We start from the raw sequence: 25,239 nt of genomic DNA, 5'->3' as shown, positions 1-25,239 counted from the left end.
TGAATTTTAAATATTTTTTTTTATCTCATTAAAAAAAAATTGTTTATAATTTTCTATATTCTCTTTTTCATTTGGGAAAATTAATGAGATAAGCAAATCATAAATATTGTGAATGCGGACTAGTAAATTAGAACTAGTTAATTGTTTTCCTCAGTTTGCAAACTAAATTATATATTAGACGCATGAAATAAAATAAAAACTCAATAATTTTTCTGTTTAATGTTATATTTTCCCTTTCATAAAAAAAAATCCTCTATATAAAAGACACTAATGCAAGTTTATATAAAATAGTAAGGGTGGTCATGGAAAATCAAATCCAATCCAAATTGAATCCAAATCTAAATATTTGGATCATATTTTAAATCCAAATCCATATTTTTTTATAAAACTAATTTGGATTTTTATAAATCCAAATCCAAATATTTGGAATGGATTTAAAATCCAAATTCATATTTTTATAAAAAAAATTAAATTAGATTTTAAATTCAAATTCATATTTAAAAAAATTAACATAATATTAATATAGTTATATGTAAAAAAGTTTAATATTATAAAAACATTAAATAAATATAATAAAATTATAATTTAATAATACCAAAATTTAAAGGTAACATATACCATAAATTCTTAACATTCAAAGTATATCTACCTATAATACTTTAATTAATCTTGAATTTATTTTTTAAAAAAATAGAACCTTTAAATGTTCATTTAAATTTGATTAATTTTAACAAAAAATTTCAGTTGAATTACTTTCTTTAGTTGACATTAAATTTTGACTTTTTAAAATGGTTGTAATTGCCTTATATATATATATATATTAAACTTACATAAAAACATGTATTGTACTAAAAATAAATAAAAAAATTGCATTGTGATGTCGTGGAAAAAGAAAATAAATGACGTGCATTGCTTTGTGATAGAATCTGAGTAAGAAGTAATTTGTGCCGAGAGACGAACAGTAAATCAGAACATAATTAATTCAAACAAATAAAATTTGGATTAGGAATTTGGATTTTCCATTTTTTTAAATCTGTACAACTAAAATGGAAATCTAATATGGAATGTTATAAAATGTGGATTAAAATAAAAACCAGATTTTGGATAAATGAATTTTTAGTGGAGCAAAACAATGCAAAAAAATAGAGCAGTTTGGTTCAATCAGATTTTTTTTGCCCACCCTTATAAAATAGTATTGAAAATTACTTCATTTCTTTATGTCGGTTTATTGTTACGTTTAAATATGTATCTTCACACAACTTTTCAGTTATGATTTTTCATATATGCTTTAATTAGTTAGTATTCAGTTCTATTAGTAAGTGACAACATAAAATTCGATAATTGTAATACTGTAGATTTTTGATGGAGTAAATAAATATTATCACTCTTAAACACGATTATGTAAAACGATATAGGTAAAAAAATGTGAATTAGTACACATTTTATTTATATTTTCTAGTGCAAATAACCCATTTAATAATGTGCAAACGTGTCAATTTAGTTTTGAAAAAAGGAAAAATTAATTATATTTTGAGAATATGTAAAAAAATCACATAATTATCTTCTATAAATAATTTGATTAAGTTATTTTTCTATTTAAATATAATTTTTGGGATGAATTTAACCCTAAATTAGGGATTATTTTATTATCAAAACTATAATATTTTGAAATCAATTTGTATTTTTTAATCTTTTTGTTGAATTTGGGCTTTGAAGACATAATATTAGAAGCCCGGCCCAAGGAAACTAGGGTTTTTGGGATTTATAACAATCGTGTGGAACCCTATTCCTCCTCTACCGCACTCCTTCGTTCATCGTCTTCTCTGGTGGGCGCTTCTCTCTCACGTGTTCCTTTTTCTTTTCTAATTCTTCTGAAAATTCTATGGAGTGCTTATTGTTACTACCTTGTTGTTTTAATGTGATTCAGGTTTATAGATTTTGTGAAGGAATTTTGCAACACTCAACCAAAGATGCAGAACGAGGAAGGACAGATCACTGAGCTTTACATCCCTAGGAAGTGGTATGCACCTCGGTTCTACTATATTTTTCAATTAATTTTATATTTTTTTTGGAAATTTTCGTTTAGTGGTAATTTATGTGTTTGGTCGTTGTGTTTGGGAATTTGAATCGATTTTATGAATATGGTGCAGTTCTGCTACAAACAGATTGATCACCGCCAAAGATCATGCTTCGGTTCAGATTAACATTGGGCATGTGGATGAGAATGGTATCTACAATGGTCAATTCTCCACCTTTGCCCTTTGTGGCTATATCCGCGCTCAGGTAACCATTTTCACTGTTTCTGGACTTGATTTTTCTTTGTTTATTATCATTATTTTTATTTTTCTACTTGCAAATGTTTGTGTCAACTTTGACCTAGTTTTGTTTTTATTTATGCCATTAGTGATTTGTTTTCTTTGCAACCTTCTATTTGTGTTGGTTCGTTGTATTGATTGTGTGGTTAATGAATGTGTATTCTAATTTAGGGTTTTGTTAACGAAATTTTGGATTGTGTGGTTAATTGAAGTGTATTGTAAATTAGGGTTTTTGTTAACGAAATTTTAGGGTTTGATTTTATGCGGGGTTTCTTTTTATATTGAAAAAATGTGTACCTTGGAACTGTTTTATTCTTGAAAATAAATAAACAAATTTATTTCCTGCATAGATATAGATATATTTGGGTGATCAATTGTGAAAATTTTCAGAAAACAGTAGTCCGAGGATAAGAAAACTAATGTAGTTCTGTATGATTAACAACCAGTTTGGTGGTTGCTTTTGATTTCATGAATATGTTGATTATTGTATTTCTATTTTGTGTTCAGGTCCCAGTTTTTGTGTGGAAACTTCATGTTCCATTTATGATATTCTACATACTTGTGAGAATGCATTTCTTGCTTATGATTTGTTTTCATGCTCGTAATTTCCAGGGTGATGCTGACAGTGCCCTAGATCGCCTGTGGCAGAAGAAGAAAGCTGAAGTTAAGCAACAGTAGAATTTGTTACTTTTTCATGTGTTAATTTCTACCCTTACTAGTGATATTTGAGGATTATGATTGTCGTTTTGAGCAAATACTTCTGAATTTTTGTTGGTACTTGGTACCTCCTTCTAAGGTTGTTTTTCTTACAATGCTTTGATTAGTATTCGGTTGTCTTATATTTTAATATTAGGGTATATGTTACCTAGTTTTCTGAAGTTTACTTCACAACACAACAGAATGCTTCGCTGAATTTCTATTTAAAATTAGTGATGGTAAATTTTCGTAAATTTTTACTAAAGTGTATCAATTTTTTTTAAATCTTTTCATGATCTTTAGTTTCTTAATTATTGAAATACGTTAAAGTAATTGTCAGTTTATAATAATTTCATTAATAATATACCACTAGAAAGTGAATTTTTAAAGCTTCTAATGTTGAGAATGTTGTGGGTAGTTTGGGGTGAACCTTATTAATGATTGTAAAATACGTGTGAATACTATTTAAAATGTGTTATTGAAAATCACTGAGAGTGTATATTTCAGTTTTTTTTTAAAATAATAATTATTATTTATATAGGTAACTTATTTAAATATTCAAAATATATTCATTTGTCATGTTTTATAAATCAATCTATTATATCTTAAAATAAATTTAAACTAATTTTATTTGTTTGACCTATTTAAAAGTATTTTCTTTTAAATCAGGTTAAAATTGTGCTTGATTCAATATAGAATGAATTTGAACCAAATCTGTTTTACAATATAAGTCTGAGGGAAACAAATAAGTGATGTTCGAAATAAAGAAAAAATTAAAGATAATTGGGTCTTCGATTACCAAACATTTTTTTCAAATTACTAGAGCTTATCATCATAATTCTTATATCAAAAGAGTGCTTTATTATTTATATTATATTTCTTGCATAAATAAATTATGTCATCCAGTTTTTTCAAAAAAGTATCCTTGTTAAATTGTGATAGAAACTTGAGATTTATTATATATACACACATATATATGGTTGTGATAGAAACTTGAGATTTATTATATATATACACACACATATATACACAACCATATTATGAATTGATATATATATAACATATCAACAAAAAGTTAAATCTTATTTAGTGGCAGACCAAATATTTAGTTACCATTGTATGCATTATTATTAATGTAAATGTTTTTACAGCAACCATTCAATTATAAGAAAGATATAGGCTTTAACACATTCTAGTAAACACATTTATACTCAAGTACAATATAAATATATATCTTATTTTCTATTATTATTATTATTATATTAAAATTTTGAACATATTAAAATTATATATTCATTAGTTGTCTTTAATATATATATATATATATACATATATATATATATACATACATATATATATATATACATATATATATAATACATACATGTTTGTTTACGTTTTAATCGTTTAAATCTATTAATGGATATAATATTAAAGGCTTACAAGTTATACATATATCAATTTATCCAAGCTTGATAGTATAAAAATTAGAAATAGATTTTTTTTTTTTAACTCGCAAGACAAGATAATTAAATGATTTTGTATAATTAAAGGAAATACTTGTGTATTTACAATAAATCAAAATTCACTAATAGTTATTATAAAAAAACTAACAAATTGATCATATGTAGCAATTTATGATTAGATTATAAATCAATATCAATTCATAATATGGTTGTGAAGTATATTTAAAAAAAAAAAGGTTTTTGAAGTGTTTGGAGGAAAAGAAAGGAAGAGAAGAAACGTGAGCCATGAAAGAGTATTCCACACACCACACCTCTCCTCTTCCCTTCTCCTCTCTACCATCCGAATTTCCAACAACCTCCATTTCTTCTTTTCCTTTCAACACTCATTCTTCCTTCACCACTTTCTCTCTTCTCTCATCTCTTTCTTCGTCAACACTCTTCCTTTCCATACCTGCATTCGTAAGTGCCTTCCTTTTTCCCTCACCCCCTCTTTTTTTATTCATTTCACGTGTCTCCTGCTGATTTTTTTGTTCTCTGTGTCTTTCTCTCTTCTGGGTTTTGTTTATTTTGCAAAACAAATAAAATAGAGAATGCCCAATTGGAATTCTGCGGGAAAGTTTTGATCTTGATCTTTCCCCACGTTCAAAATAGGTGAGAGAATCACTGAACGTGAACTGATGCAAAAATGTGCCCTTTTTCTTTTAGTGTTGATTTTTGTTAAGTATTTTCATCACTGTCTGCCACTGTCAATGAAGCTTCACTGTGTGTGTGTGAGAGAGAGAGAGAGAGATTGGAAATAAACAAGCTTATTGTTTCAGTAATTTTGCCTGTTTTTGTGCTATGAGCAAAGGATAATGAATTGATGTTCTTTCTTCCTCTTTTCCTTGTTTCTGGGGGGCTTTACGAGAAGGGGTGGAATGGAGAAGTTCTTCTTTAATCATTAACGTCAAAAGAATTTGGTATTTTTTGTTGGAGCCAAATGGTAAAATTTAACAGTATTCAAATTGTCACAAATAATTTATGAGGTTGAATAAGTGTAGCCTTCAAGGAGTGGATATGGTGTGTTGGTTGAAGCTTATATTTTATTGAATTTCTTTTCCTTTTCCTGATGTTGTAAATTATTGTGGTGGCAACACAATTTAGTTACTGTTGTTGCTTTCCTTGTATTTGTGTGTTGGTACTGTTTACTTTTATGCCAGTGATGTAATATTGATTGTGTTGAGAATGGATTTCTTAAACCAGGAGATAAGCATGCGTAACCCTGAAGGTGAACTTAAAATAAGTTTTGGCTATCAATGCAATAGTGATAAAGGTATACCTTGCAATGAAATCAATAGAACAAGCAGTTTCTCTTGCTTTTCTGGTGCTGCCTTAAGTGCAAATGCTACACTTGCCAACACCAATATCTGCAATGGCGTTATAGGTGAAGAAATCCTTCCGAGTTTGGACTCTCCTAAATCGTTTCGGATGGTACCCTCTTCATCAAGTTTTCCAAAGTTGGACATGTTATCATCTTCTGTCCATAGTAGTTTTTCAAATCTAAGTTGCAGCCCTTCCACTCCAAGTAACATGCTTGACTATGACCCTTGTACATTAAAATCTATGAGTGCTCCTTCCAGAACTGAAGGTTTTCTTAGTGCCATGGATGTTCAAGTTGCTGGAGGAGCGGCTGGTGAAGATAGAGTTCAAGCAGTTTGTTCTGAGGAAAATGGGTGGCTCTTCTGTGCAATTTATGATGGATTCAATGGGAGAGATGCAGCTGACTTTTTGGCGGGTACCCTTTACGACACCATTGTATCTTATTTCAATATGTTACATTGTGATTTGGAACCAGATTCCATAAAAAAAGCTTCTGACAATATGGGTGTGGATGAATCCTTTCCATATACTTTGGATGATAGTCTTATTCTTCAGAAGCATCAATCTCCTTCAAAATTTAAAGGAAACAATTCTGGTCTTGACTGTTTTGCAAACATTACTTCACCTTCCAAGTCAGAAGCATCTTCTAAATCATTTTCACATGGCACAGTACTTGATGGTCTCCAGCATGTTCTTAGTCAGGTTGAGAATGATTTCTTATGCATGGTTGAGCAGGAAATGGAGGAACGTCCAGATTTAGTTTCTATTGGGTCTTGTGTTTTACTTGTGCTTCTTCATGGCAATGATTTATATACACTTAATCTTGGCGACAGAAGAGCAGTATTGGCGACGTGCTGCACAGGTAACTTAATAGATGGGAATGAGAGATTGAAGTCTATCCAGCTCACAGATAGTCATACTGTTGACAATGAAGCTGAAAGAGATCGAGTTCTTGCTGATCACCCTGATGATCCTAAAACCATAGTAGCAGGGAAAGTGAAAGGAAAACTTAAGGTTACTCGAGCTTTAGGAGTAGGGTACTTGAAAAAGGTTGGCATTCTTTGTTATATTTTAGCCAATAAGGTTCCAAAATATTTTGATTTGTGATTTTCTTTTCTAAAAGAATCTCCACTCATAGGTTATTATAGAATCTCCTATCTACAAATGATGAGTGGATGGAACTGTATTACATTTATTGAGTTTGCTAGTTTCTCGATTTGTGTGTCATCCTTGCGCAGGGGTCATGCTAATCTTCTCTGTATCGTTCAATTTTATGAACACCCATTATTGCAAAAGGACTTGATTTTCCTTTTTTTTCTTGGCTACAGAAAATTCTGAATGATGCATTAATGGGAATCCTTCGAGTTCCTGATCTCACAAGCCCGCCGTATATTTCAACTGATCCATCGTTGAATGTGCACAAAATCTCAGATTCTGACCAATTTGTGATAGTTGGGAGTGATGGTTTATTTGACTTCTTCAGTAATGATGAAGCAGTACAGCTTGTAGAGTCTTATATCTTGAGAAATCCTTTTGGTGATCCAGCAAAATTTCTTATTGAGCAATTAGTTGCGAGAGCAGCTGATTCTGCAGGTAATTTTCCAAGATCTCATGATAAATTTGATCTTCATTGCATGAATATGAATTCATGTTGTGCTACTTTTGGTTACTAAGTGATTCTCTTGCAGGCTTCAGCATGGAAGAGTTGATGAATGTTCCTGATGGGAAGGAGGAGGAAGTACCATGATGATGTGACAGTAATTGTGATCATCCTTGGCATGAATCAACGGACTTCAAAAGCATCAATTTGCACCTAAACACTGACCAAAGAAAAATCACATTTGAAGCTTTGATGTTCAAAGTGTACATTAGACCTTTAGAACTTAGAATCATTTGTTCCTTTGGTATTTCAAAATTTTGCCGTAGTTTTCCTATTTCTCTGGAAATTGAATGTTACAAATGGTTTCCTTGTATATAATATCAATGAAAAATAGCTTTTTTGTTTCGAAAAATGTAGATAAATGCTTTATATTTTGACTGAAGTTATAAACAAGCTATATTAGTATAGAAATCAAGAGATTTATATATAGAGTAAGATTGTTACATCATATACTTTTCTTCTGAGTTGGTCTGCTTTATATTTGAATTGAGATACATGATGAATGCTTGAAAATATGAAAAGAAGCAAAAGAATCTAAATTTAAGCATGCATAAAAATAAAAGTGCTTCACTCTTTTACAGTTATTCTTTTTGTACTTACAGATAGAAAGTGATGAAATATTTTGAATCTGGAGACTCTGAGCAATATGATATGGTGACATTAAAATGGAAAGAAACAGAAGACTTACTGTTGGTTGTAAAACTTAATAATTAATCTTTGATGAAAAATTGTAACATTCTTATCATGTTTCTCAGCTTCAAAATTCAATTTTTTTTATAGAAACTATTTTTAGTTCTGAAGTTAGTATTTCAAATTACTTTGTCTTGTTGATGTGTTCTTTTTACATTGAAGCATAACCTTTAAAAAGCAAAACAAATCTGGGGCTTGAGGCTTCTGTCAATGGACCAAGAAAAAAATACACACTTCTTTTAAAGAGAAAGTAATAGATATAAGAAATGATGTGATAAAAAGAAGATTAAAGTGATATGGAAGAGAAAAACATGCTTGTAATCAAAGAAATGTTTTTTTCCAAAATGTATATAAATCAAAGACAGACCCAACAGTGACACAAACATGCAAGAAGTTAGTGAACATAAGTAACATCCTTGAACTAAATGAAAAGAGGACACAGAAGATTGTTGTCAAACATCTCCTCATTATAGTGCTGTCATTAAATTATCCTAACAAAAACCTATTTGTGTGAAGAATATCTTGTACTAAAAATGAAAAAGTTGGAAGTTTAAAAAGTAGCTAGAGCTGCTAATAGCAATGCCCTTCTTACTGATATGTTAATTTAGGGCAGACCAAAAAGTGTTTTTAGTGAATTTCAACTTTTGCTCCACAAACTAAAGTTGGCCAACACCTACATGTCCCCAAAACTTGGCACAAATCATGCCTTAGCCACCAACAAGTGTCCCCATAGGTGTAGTAAATGGAACTTATCATGTTCAAATAATACACTATTTCAGTATCCAAAATTTGATTTAGTATATATACTGTGTATAATTGTATTCTTTTTTCACACATACACACATATATTCCAACATCAAACTGCATAACTTTTTGTGGTTCTGCAAGCTTTGATACCCCACATAACATTTTCATCTTTCCAAATTATTCAGTCCTAATTTCCAAGGAAGAATTTGGTAGCCTGCATATTCATTTCTGATTTTCATTAACTTGGTTTTTCATAATCTCTGCATAGATATATTTCTTTCAGTGTCAGGATTGAGTCTAACTAACATAAAGAATCAGTCTCTTACAATTTTGATGAGTTAAAGTTTAAATTTCTACTCAGAAATATATCCATATTTTGCATAAGACTGTGTCTCAAAACACTGTTGTCTTAAAACAAGCATGTGTTTGAGAACAACATATTTATATAATACATTTTTTGCAAAATAATTATACATAACAACTCACATTTTTACATAATCACTTTACAACTTTCAATACTATTATTTTAATATCTTTTTATATTATTCTTTTATATTATTTAATTATAAATTTATCATTTATTATATACAATTTTTGAAGTTTTCAAAGCATCATTTTTCTTTTCTCACTCACAAAGTATTCTTCATATTCCAAGTTGCAGAACTTGAACCAGTTTCCAAATCCTACCCACCTGACAACAGAGTCCCCCACCATTTCTTTTCAGTTTTTCTATTCTCTCTTGTGTATTCAAAATGCACAACCTCCTAAATCATCCACAGAAATGTCATCTTTCAATTTATTCCATTTATATAATCCATATGCTGCTTCTTTCTACTGCTCCAACTTTGTTGAAACAGCTTTTCTAAAGTACTGTGCTTTGTATAGGACAATTTTTTTTCCTGGGTTATCTTTGGCCTTATCCTTTTGCTGATGATCATAGACTTTGATAAGAGATCCCTATTCCTCCATAATGCACTCTAACTTTGAAGGGAATATGCACTTTTTGTTGTTACCATTAGAGAATGTTCTTCTCCTGAAATTGTATATGCATAACATATATGACTACAAAGGGGCCACATTAGGCCATGATTTGCAATTTGGTGCTTAAGCAAAGCTAAAACTAAACATTGGAAATGTCACCAAAACAGTTTTTTAAGTTTTGAAACTCTTTTCAACATAATTTTTAGACGTCTGTGTATTATTTTCTTTAAATAAAAATTTAAATATGTTTTTGGCCATCTGCTTTTATATGAAAAAGGTTTTGTTACTAAATCAAACTTTAGTCTACTGGATACTTATAATAAGAAAACTATTGGAATTGGTTATTATCTGTTTTTGTTATGCGGCAAACTGATTATGAACTAAAATGCTAAAATATTTCATGCTGACTCATCAATAACGTATATGTTACGATATTATAATTCGTCTATGCTTGAGATTTGAGATTTGTTTGTTATGTAATAAAAATCTCAATACAAACTTATTTTAATAATTTTCTTACTACAAAAATTCAGTAGGTCTAAAGTTTGAACTAAGAATAAAAAATTTAATTTCATATTATAGTATAAGAACGAAAAACATATTTAATTCTTAAATAAAATACGGTAATAGTAGGATTTTGTTTTTGCTAATAAAAAAAAAATTGTTTTACCTTTAGTTTTGAATGTGAATAACAATTTGTTATAGCAAATCTTATAAATGCACTAAAAAGTGTGAAAAAACATTCCAAGGGTAAAATTACATGTTCCATTCCTTATTTCATAAAATCTCATTTCTAAACTAATGGTAATGGATCAAATAAATAAAATGCATTAAAAAGAGTAATTCAAATCTGCAAACTGACATTGGAGGAAAAAAATTACAATCTTTTACTTCTTATTTTCATGCTTAAGAAAATGTGAACTTTGCAACTGCAATAGGATTTTCAAACTATCTAAGAAATAATAATAATAATAATAATAATAATAATAATAATAATAATAATAATAATAATAATAATAATAGTAATAATAATATCCATAGTGCCACAATGTCTTCACTTTCAAGTATCACATAACAGAACACCCATTAACATTTTCATCACTGAAGATCTCAAATGAAACCAACGGTGCTGATTGAAAGTGATGGCCATCTTGGTCTAGACCAGCACACGTGTAGGGTGAGGATGGAAAGTAGTAACAAGGATACAATCTGTTATAAGCTGCAACACCACTTTCTGGATAGAAAAGCGAATGCTGACGTGTAGGGTCCACATTCACTGGGCCCACAAAATCCTGAAACTGCAATCCAGTGTGTGCAGGTGCACCAGTAGCTGCTTCCACTGAACTCAAACCACTCTGGCAAAAAAAATTCTTCTTCTTCTTAGCAGCGCCGCCACCACCTTCGCTCCGACCACCCTTCGACGGCATCTGGTCACCGGAGGAGCACTTCTCCGGCGAGTTGTTGCTGCTGCTTTTGTTCTCACTGTTACACTTGGCAGAAGCATTTTCAGTTCCCTTGTGTTTTTCCACACTCTGTGGCTCTCTTGCTTCATCCTTCTTCTTCTTCTTCTTCAGCCCTTTGCCGGAGATTTTTCCTTCATTCTCCGGCCAAATCTCGGCTTGTTTCCCGGCTCTGACCAGCTTCTTGAGAAGGGTCTCCAAAGCAACATTTCCAGTGACTGTTACTTTGTTCTGCTGTGGGTCTATTGTTGCAGTGAAAACACCTACAAAATGGAACTTTACTTTAGAATTGAAAGTAATTTAATTCGTAATAAAGTTATCCTAGTTCGGTAATATACACTGTTTTGTCCCTTTCGTTAGAGAATGTGGGATCTGTGACATTTTCTTGTTTCCTGGTTCAGAATGTTATGTATGTGGGAGTGGGAGTAATAACAACAACAGTGTAATACTTCTGCATGGGAAAAGAAGAATGCTCTCTGCAGAATAGAAAACAAGTGTACGAAAAAGGAGTTGAAATAAATGAAATTTGAAGCTGGATTTGTGTTATGTTTTTCTACCATATATTTGTAGACTAGTACTACTTTCATAGTTTTTTGGTGTAAATTTACTTTTTGTTGAAAGAAGTGTGATATAGTACCATCAATGCTCTTCAGAACTTTCTTTACTTTCCTCCTGCAACCTTCACAGTGGATTGAAACTTTCAAGAACCATGTCTAGGAGAACAAAAGAGAGTTGAACAATTAGTTTCTGCAGAACAAAAAACTGAGATTACACATGCATTAGTTGTTGTGGTAGTAGTAGTAGTACCTGATAGTTGAAAGGTTGTGAAGCAAGTTGAGAAGGTTTTGTATCCATTGAGAGAGGGAAGTGGAAGAATTGAAGGATTGAAGGGATTGGAGAGTTGGAAGAAGAGAAAGAGAAAAAGAAAGAAGGGAAAATGCCAAGAATGTACTTGGAAGTGTGCACTCTCTTGGGGAGCAAAGTGTGCAGGCAAAGATGAATGGCTATCAAAGTATAATGTGACAGTGACAGAAGAGCACACTCTGCTACTGCATCATTCTACAACCTTCTTCCTTCTTTCATTTTTATTTCTCAATGTTAAAAGAAGAGTAGGATACAATGAAAAATAGTGATTCTTACTTTATTTTTATAGCTACTTACTTTATTTTTATAGCTACTCACTGTTTCTTTCTCTATGCTTGCATTATTTGTTTTAGGAAAATGATGTTTGGATAACTCTTTGATTTATATAATTTTTTAGTGATGGGTTTAGAAATAAATGTATGTAATAAAGAGTAAGTTTGTAATTAAATAATATAAAAAATATTAAATAATAAGATTAAGAGTTGTAATATAGTGGTATAAAAATGTGAATTGTGAATGTATCAATTACATTGTGTCTTACAAATATACTACTTCACTTTTGTTTCATTTTCAACATATTACTTTGTTTGTTTGTTTATAGGAAGCTATTTCTTATGCTTATAGATAACATTATTTTTTGCAACTTTCTTAACTTCATACATCAATTAACATTTCTATCATATATTTTCATGAAATATTACCATCTTTTTAGATTTTATAATTTTCACTTAATTTTTCTTAGCTATTGTCCCAAGTTGGATTTGTATTCAGGGTGTGTTTCGATTTGGTGAGATGGAAAGGAGAAGAAAAGAGAAGAATAAAAGTAGAAAAGATGGTTTGAATATACAAAACACTCATCTTTTATGTATATAAAATTCACCCTGTATTTGTTGGTGTCACTAAACCATTTTAATATTTCATAGTTTGAGATTTGGGGGAGAAAAAAAAGGAGCCATTCATTACTGTTTTTTTTTCTTCTGCAAATGGTGTAATTTCATTTTTAAAATAAAAAAATGTTTTAAAATTAGACTAATCATAATTATTAGATATAATTTCAATTTTTATATTATATTGAAGTTGTATATATATCAAATTTTACTAAATGATGATCCATATGCACGACTTGCTCAATTCTGCAGTAATTTTTTTTTTCACCATTTCAGAAAATAACAAATGGAATTAGTGGGAAAAAAAGCCTTCATTACTTCTGGTTTGAACAAAAACCAATTCATTTCATCCAATTTATTGCCAAGGAAAGTAATAGACTAGTTTGTTCTCAAGTAATCCATGAAGGAAGTTAGTGCAGCAAAATCTAGGTAGAAAATGTCCAATCTAAGCCACTGCAAGATAACCAAATTTAACATAACCACTTGAACATTGGTTACAGTGTTCTTTCATCTTCAGTGTCTACATGCCACATCAAAATCTTCCCACCAGGAAAATCAGCATGTCATGTATTTTCACCTGAGAATGGCATTGAAACCCAATTCTCAAGCAATGCATTTGCACATGATTCAGGTAAGACTTCACACACTACCTGATGTTATTGATTAGCCATATGAAAACAAAAACTCTATCTCTAAAGTTTTAAACAGATATATTTGTGGTAATAGAGTTCTGGTTAGGTAATCCAATTACAACAGAGTTTTACCATGCTGAGCATTGGAGGATGGACTAGGACTACACAAAAGCAATAGTTCACTTCCCATCCAAAACTGCACTTTTCCAGAGCATGAGGTAAGCTTGTTAAGACCTTATAATAGTAATATGGTAGGTAAACTCAATAAATATTCAAGAGTTCAGACTTTGCAGAGCATATTTTTTAAGCTGGTTTTTAAAAACATACTTTAAGAATAAAAAAGTATAAACATTACTACTGTTATGTATTAATGATAAATACTTTATATTGTAATAACTACAATTTTGAGACTACCCTTCTAAACAATGATGATTTAACCAAACTTTCCCTGGGAACTCAAGTAATTAAAATCAGTAGACTTCTATTGTTAAATTTATGACAAAATCTACCATGTCCTGAAAACCACTTATTTGATACTAGACTGCAAGTATCATCATGGAAAAAGATATTTTAAATGAAATGATTTGGCCACTAATTGATTTAGATTTATTAATTTAAAGATAGAAAAAACTATGAAACCCAAAAACAAAATTAAATAACTGAAACAAATACATCTTTCTTATATGTAGGCCAAAAGCTAAGGTGAATGGATTGGTTTTAATTTATGAAAAACTTCAATACATGTATTTTCCCATTTTATGAATATGAAAAAGTTTATTTAGTTTAATCTTCACTAGCCAACTCAGAAGCAAACGAAAGCATATCACAATTTGTACAAGTAAATATCGATTAGTCTCAGAAGGAGGGGTAAAAGGAAATTTACCATTGATTCAATTTCTGTATTACACCCAATAATAGTAATGAAACACATAAAATATCTACCAATAATAGAGTCATTCAGCTTCCAGGGTGTAGCACTGGGAGTAGCAAATACTCCAATTAAAGGCCATTTAATTTTCAGCTACTTTTGCTGCTATTATCTTCTCCTGCTACCACCTCTTGTTCTTCCTTGTCAATTTCTTCAATCTTTGTCTCCTGTGCCGGAGTATGCTTGACGTCTGAGGCATCCTGAAGCTGCAATCATTCATCAATGTTGGTGCATTTAATAACAGAAATACAACATAATCTGGGAAGAACTTGTCATGAAAACACCCATAAGCTGTAGAGTAAAAAAGATTCTCCCAAAACTTACCCCCAAGTTTCTTAAGCTAGCAGTAACATCCTCTTGTTGCTGCTGAAGGGTAGCCCTCAAATCTTGAAATTCCTAATTTTGATTTCATAAACAAATTTTCACGCAACAAAACTAATTTGGCAGAAAAAAATTAGAAAAGAAGCACACTTACTACTCGAAGTTGGTCCACTTCAACATTAAGTGTTTTCTTAAGTTCTGACAGCTCCTGCATGAACAAATGAAAACCCATCAGAAGTTGCAAAACAGCAAATTTACCACATGCATATAAAATTAGAGTGAAGCTGAAGTAACATTCAAAGCAGTTATATTATAATAAAAACAGAGTTCAACTACCTATCAATATAACCAGAAAAACAAGGAAAACACGAGTAAACTTGTTCTCCATTAAATCTTTAGCTATAACCACATAATGTGGACCCTGTCTGAACGATGCAAAATAATAATAAATACAAGCCATGGACCATGGAAAATCCTTTCATTTACGAAAGTAGTCAGAGCAAATATATGACGTGTATATGCACATCTACCAGCATAATAAAATATCACAGACTTCTTGTTGGTTGTTACTCTGAAGATTAAGTGTATACGCACATCCAATAAATGGACTTTTGACCAACTTGCTATACTTGGAGAAGAAACAAATATAGTTTAGGTCCTACATAGCATATACATTTATTACACATTATTAACTTAGTCCAATAGAAAAAAAAAAAATCAATGAAATCAATACACAAAGTTCTTATGGCCTGTCAACTAAAACCAAGAAATAGTGGTGAAAGAAACTACTATGAAATATAAGGACCAAATTGAAAATTACTTATAAGGATTGAATATAATATCTTTAGTCTTCATACATGTTCTTGGAATTTGGGCTTAGGAACTAATCCAACCTCGTAAAATCAAAGTGCAAGGTTGTCCAAGTCTTGTAAAGACTATATTAGCCCTGTCTCTAGTGGATATTGAGTCCCAACCGCCCTTCCCCTCAAACCCAGGATTGGACATTTAGAGCATTTAAAAATATAGGTGACTCAATACAATCCCTTCACACCTAGGACTAGAGGTATACATCTAGAATGTAAACAAATACAAGTGATCCAATAAATCTAAGATTGACTTTGTTATAATCTTAAAATTTGGACTTGGTCATTCTCATTTGCAATTTGATGTCTTCATTTTATAAATCTTAAGAATCTAATAGACAGTTATAACACTCGTAGACAAGGACGGACTTGAAAATACAAAATAATTGTGCAGATAAAGACTGAGCTGAAGACCTTTTCATAAGACCCAATTGTAAACAAGGATCACATTTACATATATGGAACAAAATATATTTTAACCAAAGAAGAAACTATCCAGTACATTTAAACATGAGCATCAATAAATCAGAAAAATACAATATGAAGGCAAAATTTCCTTGTGTGAATATATTTTACGTCTCTAGTCTGCGTAAGGTGCTCTGTAACCTTGAACTGGATAATAAGAGATCTTAGAGTTCTAAACATTGACAAAAATAAAAAATAAGAACTTGTTCAATGTTAAGATAAGGATAATGAAGGCCAAGGCTTTAAATTACAGACCAAAAGCTTTCCTTTCAGATGCACAATAGATTTGGCTGAATAAATGCCTAATCAAGTTAACTACATTATTAAAAGCACACGTTATGTTATTGTTAGGCGAGTATGGAAACAAAACCAAATTGGTACATATAATTGTGCCATTTCCCAGGTCAGCACGGGGTTAAACATACCCAGAATACGCATATAACCACACATCAACAATGAGTTCATAGATACAAAGGCAAACACACTCACCAAATAATTGTCCTTAAAATCACAAAATTCATAATGCAAAAATAAGTTTTTCACTATCATCGACTATTTTATGAGCATCCTAAATGCCACTTTATTTTATCAGAATATAAGTCCTGGCAAACAGAACAAATAAAGAAAAAACAAGTTGCTAGATTTTAAATGAACAGCATGAGAGAAAGGTGGGAGTGGCAAAAATGTGATTGTTAAGATGAATGTGTAACCACACAGAAAGGAAAAGATACAAATGATACATACAAAAAAAAAAGAAAATCAGTAGGGTTATGATATCAATGATTGAGAAGGGGATGACGGAAGATTAGATGTGATAATTTGGACACGTAAAAAAAGACTACAAGAGACACACAGTTGAAAAGAGTAGGTTTTGGCACCACTAAATACAGTAGATTGCATGAATTCTAATCCTGTTAAAGAAAAGAATAGGGAAACCAAGAAGGACTTCGGAGGAATTTGTCAAGGGAGACCTCCTGATAAATATATTCTTGAAGCTTTGGTTTTTAACTGAGTTATGTAGTCATCCTCATCTAGTGAAATACAACTTAGTCGCAAAATGCCATCTTCAAAAATTCCCGAAATCATGGTTTAAAGTGTGGCTTGCAACCGCAATTGTGGCTGCAGTTTAAAACTATGCCTGAATTCCAGACAGGCAAAATAAGTATGTTTAGAAAGAGAAAAATAAGACAGGCAAAATAAGTATGTTTAGAAAGAGAAAAATAATTCAAGAAGGTTACATAACATTTAAAAAAAGAAAGAAAAAAAAAGGTAAAACATTAAGTTTGAGATAATCTACCATCTCTTAAGCCATAGATTTTCCATGCCAAAATACTCAATCATTCAAACTAAACAAAAATACATCCAAACACACAAAGAGCTCAGAGAAAACTTGTGACATGAAGCACAAAAATCTTTTTGAGACTACACTCTAAAGCAAAATGCAGTGCTTAACAGACATGGATCAAAATCATCATCATCACTTACATCACGATAAACCTTGACTTGTGTATCCAACTTAGACCTCCAACTTTGCAAATCCTACAAATATATCAAAAGAAAACAAATTCAGCAGCAGCAAACCAGCAGGTAGAATAGTGAACTACAATAGCTAACAAACAATGCACCAATAAGAAATGAAAAAAAAAAATGCCCCACCTGTTTCAAGCTCTGAATTCTTCCCAGAAGCTCCGATCTCGATTCATTAAGTTCCTGGAACAATACAGAAAAAATTTAGACAAGGTTGTGGGAGTTTCATTTTACGTATAAAAAGAAACTGTAAAAAAAAATAAAAAATACCGCGATTTTAGAGGTAACGGGAGTGATGTTCTCCTTCTTCTGAAAACGAAAAGAAAATTAGTAGGGATTTTAAGAATTGAAATTAAAGGTGGATTGTGAAATGATGAAAGAGAAGAAGAAAACAGACGGTGGAGAGAGGAAGAGAGGAATCTGAGTTGGCCATTGAGGATGGGATCGGAGATTTGGGAGAAGAGGATTTGTTGTTGTTCTAGGGTTTGTGAAGGGAGCGTGGTTTGGTGAGTGTTGTTGTTGGGGCAGAAGAGAAGAGAAGAGAACAATACTCTAGTAACAACAACGTTAAAGTCACCAACAGACAACAAACGACCACAATTTTTTGAAAAAACGAGGATAAAGAGATTCAATTGGGCGGGATTTCAAAATATACCAGCAAGTTGCAATTCTCCTTATTTATAGCTCCAACTTTTTTTTATTTTCGCTATTTTATTTCATTTTAAATATCTTTTTTGAAACACATATTTTAGTTTCCAAAATGATAAATTTAAAATTCATAAAATTTGTTCTGAAAAATATGTTTCGTAAGTATTTCAAAAAAAATAATCTGAAAATCATTTTTAAAATGAGTAAAATGGATGAGATGCAAGAAGCCATTTGTTGGAGTGCTGGGAAAAACACTCCTTTATTTTTTTATATAGTAGAGATTAGTTTTTTAACCCAGCACACTTTTTTTTTTACGTGTTTTGTTTCATTGTCATCTTTATTATTTAGTTCTATCGTTTTTATAATTTACTAAAACTATAAACTGATTTTTATACTTTTTTTTTTCTTTTGGTAACTATTATAATAAGTAATTTATTTTTAATGATATTTATTATTTTCTTTCATCTCTTTTTGTTAGGTTTTGGTACGGATAACAGTAACTAATTAAAGATAAAATAATTTTTATTTTTAAATCATTTTTATAGAGTGTGGGAGGCAAGTGTACTACTAGATAGTTGAGAAGGTCAATATGGCTGAATGGTCGAGAAGACTGAATAACTCTCTTAAATCAAACACAGCTCGTAAATTCACAATTAACCGTGATTAAGTCAAATTAGCTATAAATCGTGTTTAAGACACAATTGAATCTTCTTTTTGACCCACGAGCGGGTCCATGACAGTTGAGGCTCATCCAAAATATATAAATACCAAAGGAAGTCAAGTGATAGAGGTGATTTTTGTTCTCATATTATACTCAAACTAATTTGATCGTCAGAGTGCCTTTGCAAGTTTTTCCCACTCACTCGACAAAAAAGAATAACTAATCGGAAACCACCACACCTGAAGACCGTGAAAACTGAAAGCAGAAGATAGAAAAAGTCACTATAAAAAGAACCTGACATTGTAAAAACAAGTTTAAGCTATTTTATTTTTAAATATGTTTCAGCTAGGTTGAGAGAAATTTATTTACATAATCAATTTAAAGAAGAATTTATAAAAAAAATTGAAAATTCAGGGATCAGTTTAATGAAGAAATATTTAATAATATATTGTTTAATTTAAAAAAAAAAATCAATTTAAGATATCTGCTATTTTATTTTAATTCAACTTATAAAATTATTAATAATAATAAATATTACAAAAATTAATTGAAGTATGATAATATGTTTTATTTTGATTTTTATATATATTTTAAATATTAAAAGTATATATTTGTTATGATGATTTTCTTAATATCGATTGAATCATGATTGAACTATTAAATGCTGAACCAGTGTTTAATTAGAATAAGTTTATTCTATATTTCTTACCTATGTTAAGGAACAACTTTGACTCTGGTCTTATTCTAAAATATTTCAAAGTAGATAAAAAAATAACACTCGACATGTAAAAGTAATGGTCTTCTAAATAATATGCTTCTTCCTTCCTAACTTTATGTTCACAATGCTAGTTATAGTTTTTTTTAAGACAACAATTTTTATTGTTTAAAAAGTTACAATAAAAATTATTTTAAAATATAAATTTTACCAAAGAGAGACTTAAACAAGAAAACAAATAAATGAAGTGATGCGTGATATCAAAAGTGTGATACAATATCTGTCTTGAAAACAACTTTTACTTTAATTAAAAGGAAAGTTAAGTAAAATAATATTAAAGTAATATATATATATATATATATATATATTTTTAAGCATGCTTTGAAGTAATAATTAGGGAAGTTTGTGGGCATCATAAAGGTACTGTTACCCAAAAAAATCAAGCAAAAAGGTAATCTAACATAATCATAATCATAACATTTTAATAATCATAATTTCTACTTGCTTTAATTAAATTCATTTATTTAACCCTGAAATACAACTATTAAACTCAATTAACATTAAATTAAAACTACCCAAAAAAAAATATCATGTTCTCTTAGGTGTTAGAATTAAGAAAAATTAATTCTAATATTTTTTTGGAATTTTATATAATGTAATTTCACAATATAATTATTAAATTAGGTAAAATTTTAAAAACTTATCAAAATAAATAAATCGTGTCAAGATAATACTACATAATTTGAAATTTAATTATATTAAAATTTTATATCAAAATTCAAAATATATTAAATTGTATAATAATTTTTTAAAATTTTATCTGTTATTAATCAATAAGTAAAATTTCATATTTCTTTTCTTAAAATTGCATAATTGAAAAAACAAAAACTTTGCTTTCAGAAAAGAAAAAGAAAACCTTATTATTAAACTTGGGATTCCTTAATTTATGAAGAGAAAAGTGAAATTCTTTTTTTGATGGAAAAATTAAAAAAAAAACAGAGAGAGAGAATTGTGGAAACGTGGCCTTGAAATTGCTAACGGTAGATGCAGAGTGTGGAAGAAACAGAGGAAGCTCTGTTATGTGCTTCTCTGAGTTCCCAGTGGACTCAGTTGTGGAGCAATGAGTCAGGAATCGTTTATATATAGCTTCGTGGCTCGTGGGACGATGGTCTTAGCTGAGTACACGGAGTTCACCGGAAACTTCCCTGCCATTGCAGCTCAGTGTCTTCACAAGCTTCCCTCTTCCAACAACAAGTTCACTTACAACTGTGACCACCACACCTTCAATTTCCTGCTTGAGGATGGTTATGGTAATGCCCACACTGACTTCATCATCCTATGTTTCTATCAAATGGTATGTTTTGTGTGAACCAAAGATGAAAATGGAATTTGAATTGCTAGTTTTTAGGTGCTGGATCTAGTCTTGAAATGAATGTCGCTATAAGGAGGCTCAGGGAGCATGAAGTTTTCTTTTTTTGGGTTTTATTTGTCTTTTGAATTAGTTTTCCTAGTGGGTTTTGTTTGTTTTTTTATGGGTTCTTCCCAAATTTTGTGAATTTTTCCTTTGATTGCTGAAATTGAATCAACCAATGAACAGTGAGAAGCAGAATTTGGGTTAAGTTCAATTTAAGGTTTGTTAACATGCTTCAATTGTTTGATTTTTCATTTTGGTGAGTAGTGACACTCATCTGAAAGAAATAATTGTACATTCATAATATACATGCACACCTGATTTCAATGTCATCTTTGATGGAATATTCGATCATTTTGGCTACCCTTTAGAGGTAGTGATGCAACAGAAAGTCTTCAGAGAAAGCCTAATCTTGTGAATGTACAGTTGTGTGTGGTGTTCCTTGAGTTGGGCCTTTGCAAGTTTCAATTCCAACAATGCCTAATTTTGTTTGTATAGATAAGCAATAATGCAACCTCTAGATGATGCATGTGAGTGTGTTTGTTTGAAATCTGGTGGTTTGTGCAATTTCTGAGATGAAAAACTGTGTTGTAGTGCAGTGAGTACTTTAAAGATTTACATTTGGGCTTTCTGTAAATTGCAGCATACTGTGTTGTTGCTAAAGAATCTGTTGGCAAGCAAATATCTATTGCTTTCCTTGAACGGGTCAAAGCAGACTTTAGAAAAAGATATGGTGGTGGAAAAGCAGATACAGCTGTTGCTAAGAGTCTGAACAAGGAGTTTGGGTACACTAACTTCTGTTCTAAATATTTGATGATGTTTCGGATATCTTAATGCTTAGGTAGGCAATTTGTATAGAAATGAAAGTTATATAATATGGATGCACATTTGCAGACCAGTTATGAAAGGGCACATGAAGTATATCATCGATCACGCTGAAGAGATTGAAAAGCTAATAAAAGTGAAGGCTCAAGTTTCAGAAGTTAAGAGTATTATGTTAGAAAACATAGACAAGGTACTGTATTGTTCATTAGTAAGATTTTTTCCCCATTAGTATTTAGTCTATGTTCCTCTCTCTTGAATTAAAGTATGGAAGTAGGGGTAGAGGGATTGATTATGTGAGGATTGCTATTTTTGCAGACTGCTTTATTGCAACTTTTGAGTAGTGTCCAGAAAAGTTCATTATTCCGTGTATCCTAATACTTCTCTAGAAAAATTCAAGAATTGAAAATGTGAAAAAACTTGGACAAACAGTATGCTTCAATACTTGCTTGCTCACTCTTCTTCCTGCCAGTGTTGTTGGTAATGACTTATAATGACACTTGAATGTGTATTCCCTGTTAATCTATAATTATTTGCTCTTAATCAGTCATTTACCCACTGTTTAAGGAAAATTAGTTTCATTCCACTGTTCAAAATCTGACTAAATTATAACCTATATTAGTTTTTTTTTATATTGTAATCATTAAAAAATTTCCTTGCATTGCTTTGTTTGTATGTTACCATAGCTTACACAGTTGCATTATTTTGAAGTTGTATTTTAGCTAGATAGACGATGTGTTAATTGCAAGTTTAGACAAGATAGTATTATCCTTTGACATTTTTTTTTCATCATGTGTTTTCAGGCCATTGATAGAGGAGAAAATCTAACTATTCTTGCAGATAAGACAGAGACATTGCGTTCACAGGTGAGTAAAGTTGACTAAAATTAGATAATTTTTCTTCTTTTTTAACTCATGCTTTCAAGGCTGAGGAATTTCTATTTTTCAGGCTCAGGATTTCAGAAAGCAAGGAGCACAAGTCCATCGGAAGATGTGGTATCAGAACATGAAAATTAAATTAGTTGTTCTGGGAATTTTGTTGTTTTTGGTCTTGGTTATCTGGCTTTCTATTTGTGGTGGATTTGACTGTACAAATTAGCAGTGGTTGATAGCTATGAGGCTCGGACACTTCTCTTAAATGGTCGTATCCATGTCATATCAATGTCAGTGTCAGTGTCTGTGCTACATAGGTTGATAGTAAGGGATAAATATGTGCTTGGAAATTCTTGAATAGATGGATAGGGGAATGTATGTGTAGTTATGTACCATGTAATAGATTACATGATCTACAGACAATACAGTTGTAATATTTTTCCTCTACAGATACAAAAAAGTGTTATCAACTTAATTTGATCTTTCCTCAGTCATTGGCAGAAATTAGGAATGGTTACATACTACTACTAATCATGTGCATTGTTTTATTAGGTTCAATCATGCATTTTAGGAGAAGTTATTTTTATGCAAGGTCTGATGATAGATAATCCATGGCATTTTAGGAGCAGTTATTGTTATGTAGTTATTAAAATTTGTTAAGAAAATCCATGTTGAAAAGAAGTGATTGGAAAAGTGCAGTTGAAAGTTATTTGGATAGAGTTATTCTCTGTAGAAGTTGTTGCAACATTGGGACAATTTTTGCTGAAGTTTTGTATTCAATAAGTGTGCCTAAATGTGAAATTTTAGTGTTCTATCATTGACAAAGATATTTATAGAAAGCATTTGTGGGAAGTGAAGGAGGTTAGGGTGATCATACAGTAACACTATGTTGGAAGTAATGGATTCACCAGTTGCCATGTGAACCAACACCTAAGCTTTCACCTTCTGCAGGCAATTTCTTCCGGCACCCCATGCTTTCTTCCTGCACCACCATAAAAGATGTGAAATGACAACTTTACTCTTCACTTCATTTTTTTATTGACAACCATTTTTCCATTTTTCTGAATTCTAAAATTCCAAAATTTAAAATTCGAAATAAATTTTGTATTCCAAATTTTAAAATTCGAAAAGTATTTTTTGGATTCTGAAATTATTTTTTCAAAAAACTGAGATTTTGATTTTCGAATTTTGTTTTTGAATTTATTTCCAGAACATAATAATGTATTCTGGATTTGCTTGTCAAGAATGCATTTTTTTTTAATTTCAGATTTTCATTTCCAAAATAGATGACTTTTTTGGAAATTTAAAAGTGTCCGTTGAAAAAAGTTGGGTGTAGGAAGAATTTGCCCTTATGTGTATGTTTCAGAAAAGTTTCATAAACATTGGGGCTCAAAAACTTGGGACTGTTTCTTGCTGAACCTCCATACCTTATTCTCTCACCTTCATAAATTTTTGAATTTTAAAAACTGCCCCTCTATAATATTCTGGGTTACGTAAGCCGGAAGTCATTTTTTAAATTTGTAATTAGCTTCTGGATTATATAATCTGGAAACCTTTTTTTATATGCATGATTACTTTCCAGATTACATAATCTAGAAGTCTTATTTAGACTCCGGATTTTTTTTAAATGAGTTTCTAGATTACATAATCCAGAAACTAATCTATGGAGGTGACACAAGAAGGATAAAAATATATTTTCATGTTGTGTATTTTCATAAACATTGGGACTCAAAAACTTGGTCAAAAGCTTAATGGGCTCATGTACTATTTTAGGCCCAAAACTTGAGAAAATGCTAAAATTTATTTAAAATAATGGTTTCATGTGTTTTTAACACTTAATAAGTCCTTTGAAATATCAACTTTTTGCTATAAAGTGATTTAGGTAGTTAATTAAAAATTTGGGGGGGAAATTTTGGTCGATAAATAGCTTAATCTAGCATGGCTTTAGAAAGAAAGCTTTAAAACAAATTATAAAATATTGATTTTTAGGATTTAATATTTTATAAATAAAATAAATTATTTCAGGTTTGAAAAATTAAAATGGATTTTTTGGATATCATTTAGTGACTTTTGTACTCATAAGAAATCTAGTTGTAATTATAAAAAGGGGTCAAACTAGACTTTTCTAGCTTAAAGAATATTTTCCAATTTTTTTCTCAAAAAACATATTTATAGTTTTTTTATATAAAAAAACAGGTCCTAACTGCAATTCTATTTAATTAACCAAATGTTCGAGAAATTTAGTAAAT

The 25,239-nt window shown here is 30.5% G+C and overlaps 4 protein-coding genes, 1 non-coding gene and 1 pseudogene across 6 annotated transcripts; 3 read left to right on the top strand and 3 right to left on the bottom strand.

The window, feature by feature from the left end:
- The first annotated feature begins 1,927 nt into the window (after positions 1 to 1,927).
- LOC137820067 (small ribosomal subunit protein eS21) lies at positions 1,928 to 3,141 on the top strand. The gene is made up of 3 exons (XM_068623846.2): positions 1,928 to 2,020; positions 2,151 to 2,283; positions 2,928 to 3,141. The coding sequence occupies exons 1-3, from the start codon at positions 1,971 to 1,973 to the stop codon at positions 2,991 to 2,993; spliced, it is 249 nt and encodes an 82-aa protein (XP_068479947.1). The 5' UTR covers positions 1,928 to 1,970; the 3' UTR covers positions 2,994 to 3,141.
- Positions 3,142 to 5,577: 2,436 nt separating this feature from the next.
- Positions 5,578 to 7,770, top strand: LOC137822014 (putative protein phosphatase 2C 40; annotated as a pseudogene). Its single transcript, XR_016515870.1, has 3 exons — positions 5,578 to 6,886; positions 7,165 to 7,429; positions 7,525 to 7,770. The product of XR_016515870.1 is annotated as a putative protein phosphatase 2C 40 (transcript).
- Positions 7,031 to 7,133, bottom strand: LOC137823216 (U6 spliceosomal RNA). Its single transcript, XR_011083086.2, has one exon. It is a non-coding gene; the product is annotated as a U6 spliceosomal RNA (small nuclear RNA).
- A 3,143-nt stretch (positions 7,771 to 10,913) lies between the features above and the next one.
- LOC137821037 (uncharacterized) lies at positions 10,914 to 12,440 on the bottom strand. Its single transcript, XM_068625449.2, has 3 exons — positions 12,182 to 12,440; positions 12,012 to 12,087; positions 10,914 to 11,637 (listed from the first exon to the last, which is right to left on the bottom strand). Exons 1-3 carry the CDS (start codon positions 12,227 to 12,229, stop codon positions 10,982 to 10,984), a joined length of 780 nt encoding a protein of 259 aa, XP_068481550.1. The 5' UTR covers positions 12,230 to 12,440; the 3' UTR covers positions 10,914 to 10,981.
- A 2,176-nt stretch (positions 12,441 to 14,616) lies between these two features.
- On the bottom strand, positions 14,617 to 18,514 carry LOC137820066 (uveal autoantigen with coiled-coil/ankyrin). The gene is made up of 7 exons (XM_068623845.1): positions 18,259 to 18,514; positions 18,132 to 18,170; positions 17,991 to 18,044; positions 17,820 to 17,873; positions 15,161 to 15,214; positions 15,010 to 15,081; positions 14,617 to 14,891 (listed from the first exon to the last, which is right to left on the bottom strand). Exons 1-7 carry the CDS (start codon positions 18,292 to 18,294, stop codon positions 14,775 to 14,777), a joined length of 426 nt encoding a protein of 141 aa, XP_068479946.1. The 5' UTR covers positions 18,295 to 18,514; the 3' UTR covers positions 14,617 to 14,774.
- Positions 18,515 to 20,835: 2,321 nt separating this feature from the next.
- On the top strand, positions 20,836 to 23,465 carry LOC137822512 (vesicle-associated membrane protein 724). Its single transcript, XM_068627409.2, has 5 exons — positions 20,836 to 21,195; positions 21,940 to 22,081; positions 22,191 to 22,311; positions 22,922 to 22,984; positions 23,067 to 23,465. The coding sequence occupies exons 1-5, from the start codon at positions 21,006 to 21,008 to the stop codon at positions 23,214 to 23,216; spliced, it is 666 nt and encodes a 221-aa protein (XP_068483510.1). The 5' UTR covers positions 20,836 to 21,005; the 3' UTR covers positions 23,217 to 23,465.
- The last annotated feature ends 1,774 nt before the right edge of the window (positions 23,466 to 25,239 follow it).

This window comes from Phaseolus vulgaris, chromosome 9, assembly GCF_051622355.1.
Source record: "Phaseolus vulgaris cultivar YP4 chromosome 9, ASM5162235v1, whole genome shotgun sequence".
Classification (NCBI taxonomy): domain Eukaryota; kingdom Viridiplantae; phylum Streptophyta; class Magnoliopsida; order Fabales; family Fabaceae; genus Phaseolus; species Phaseolus vulgaris.
This window is presented reverse-complemented; position numbering and strand designations above follow the sequence as displayed.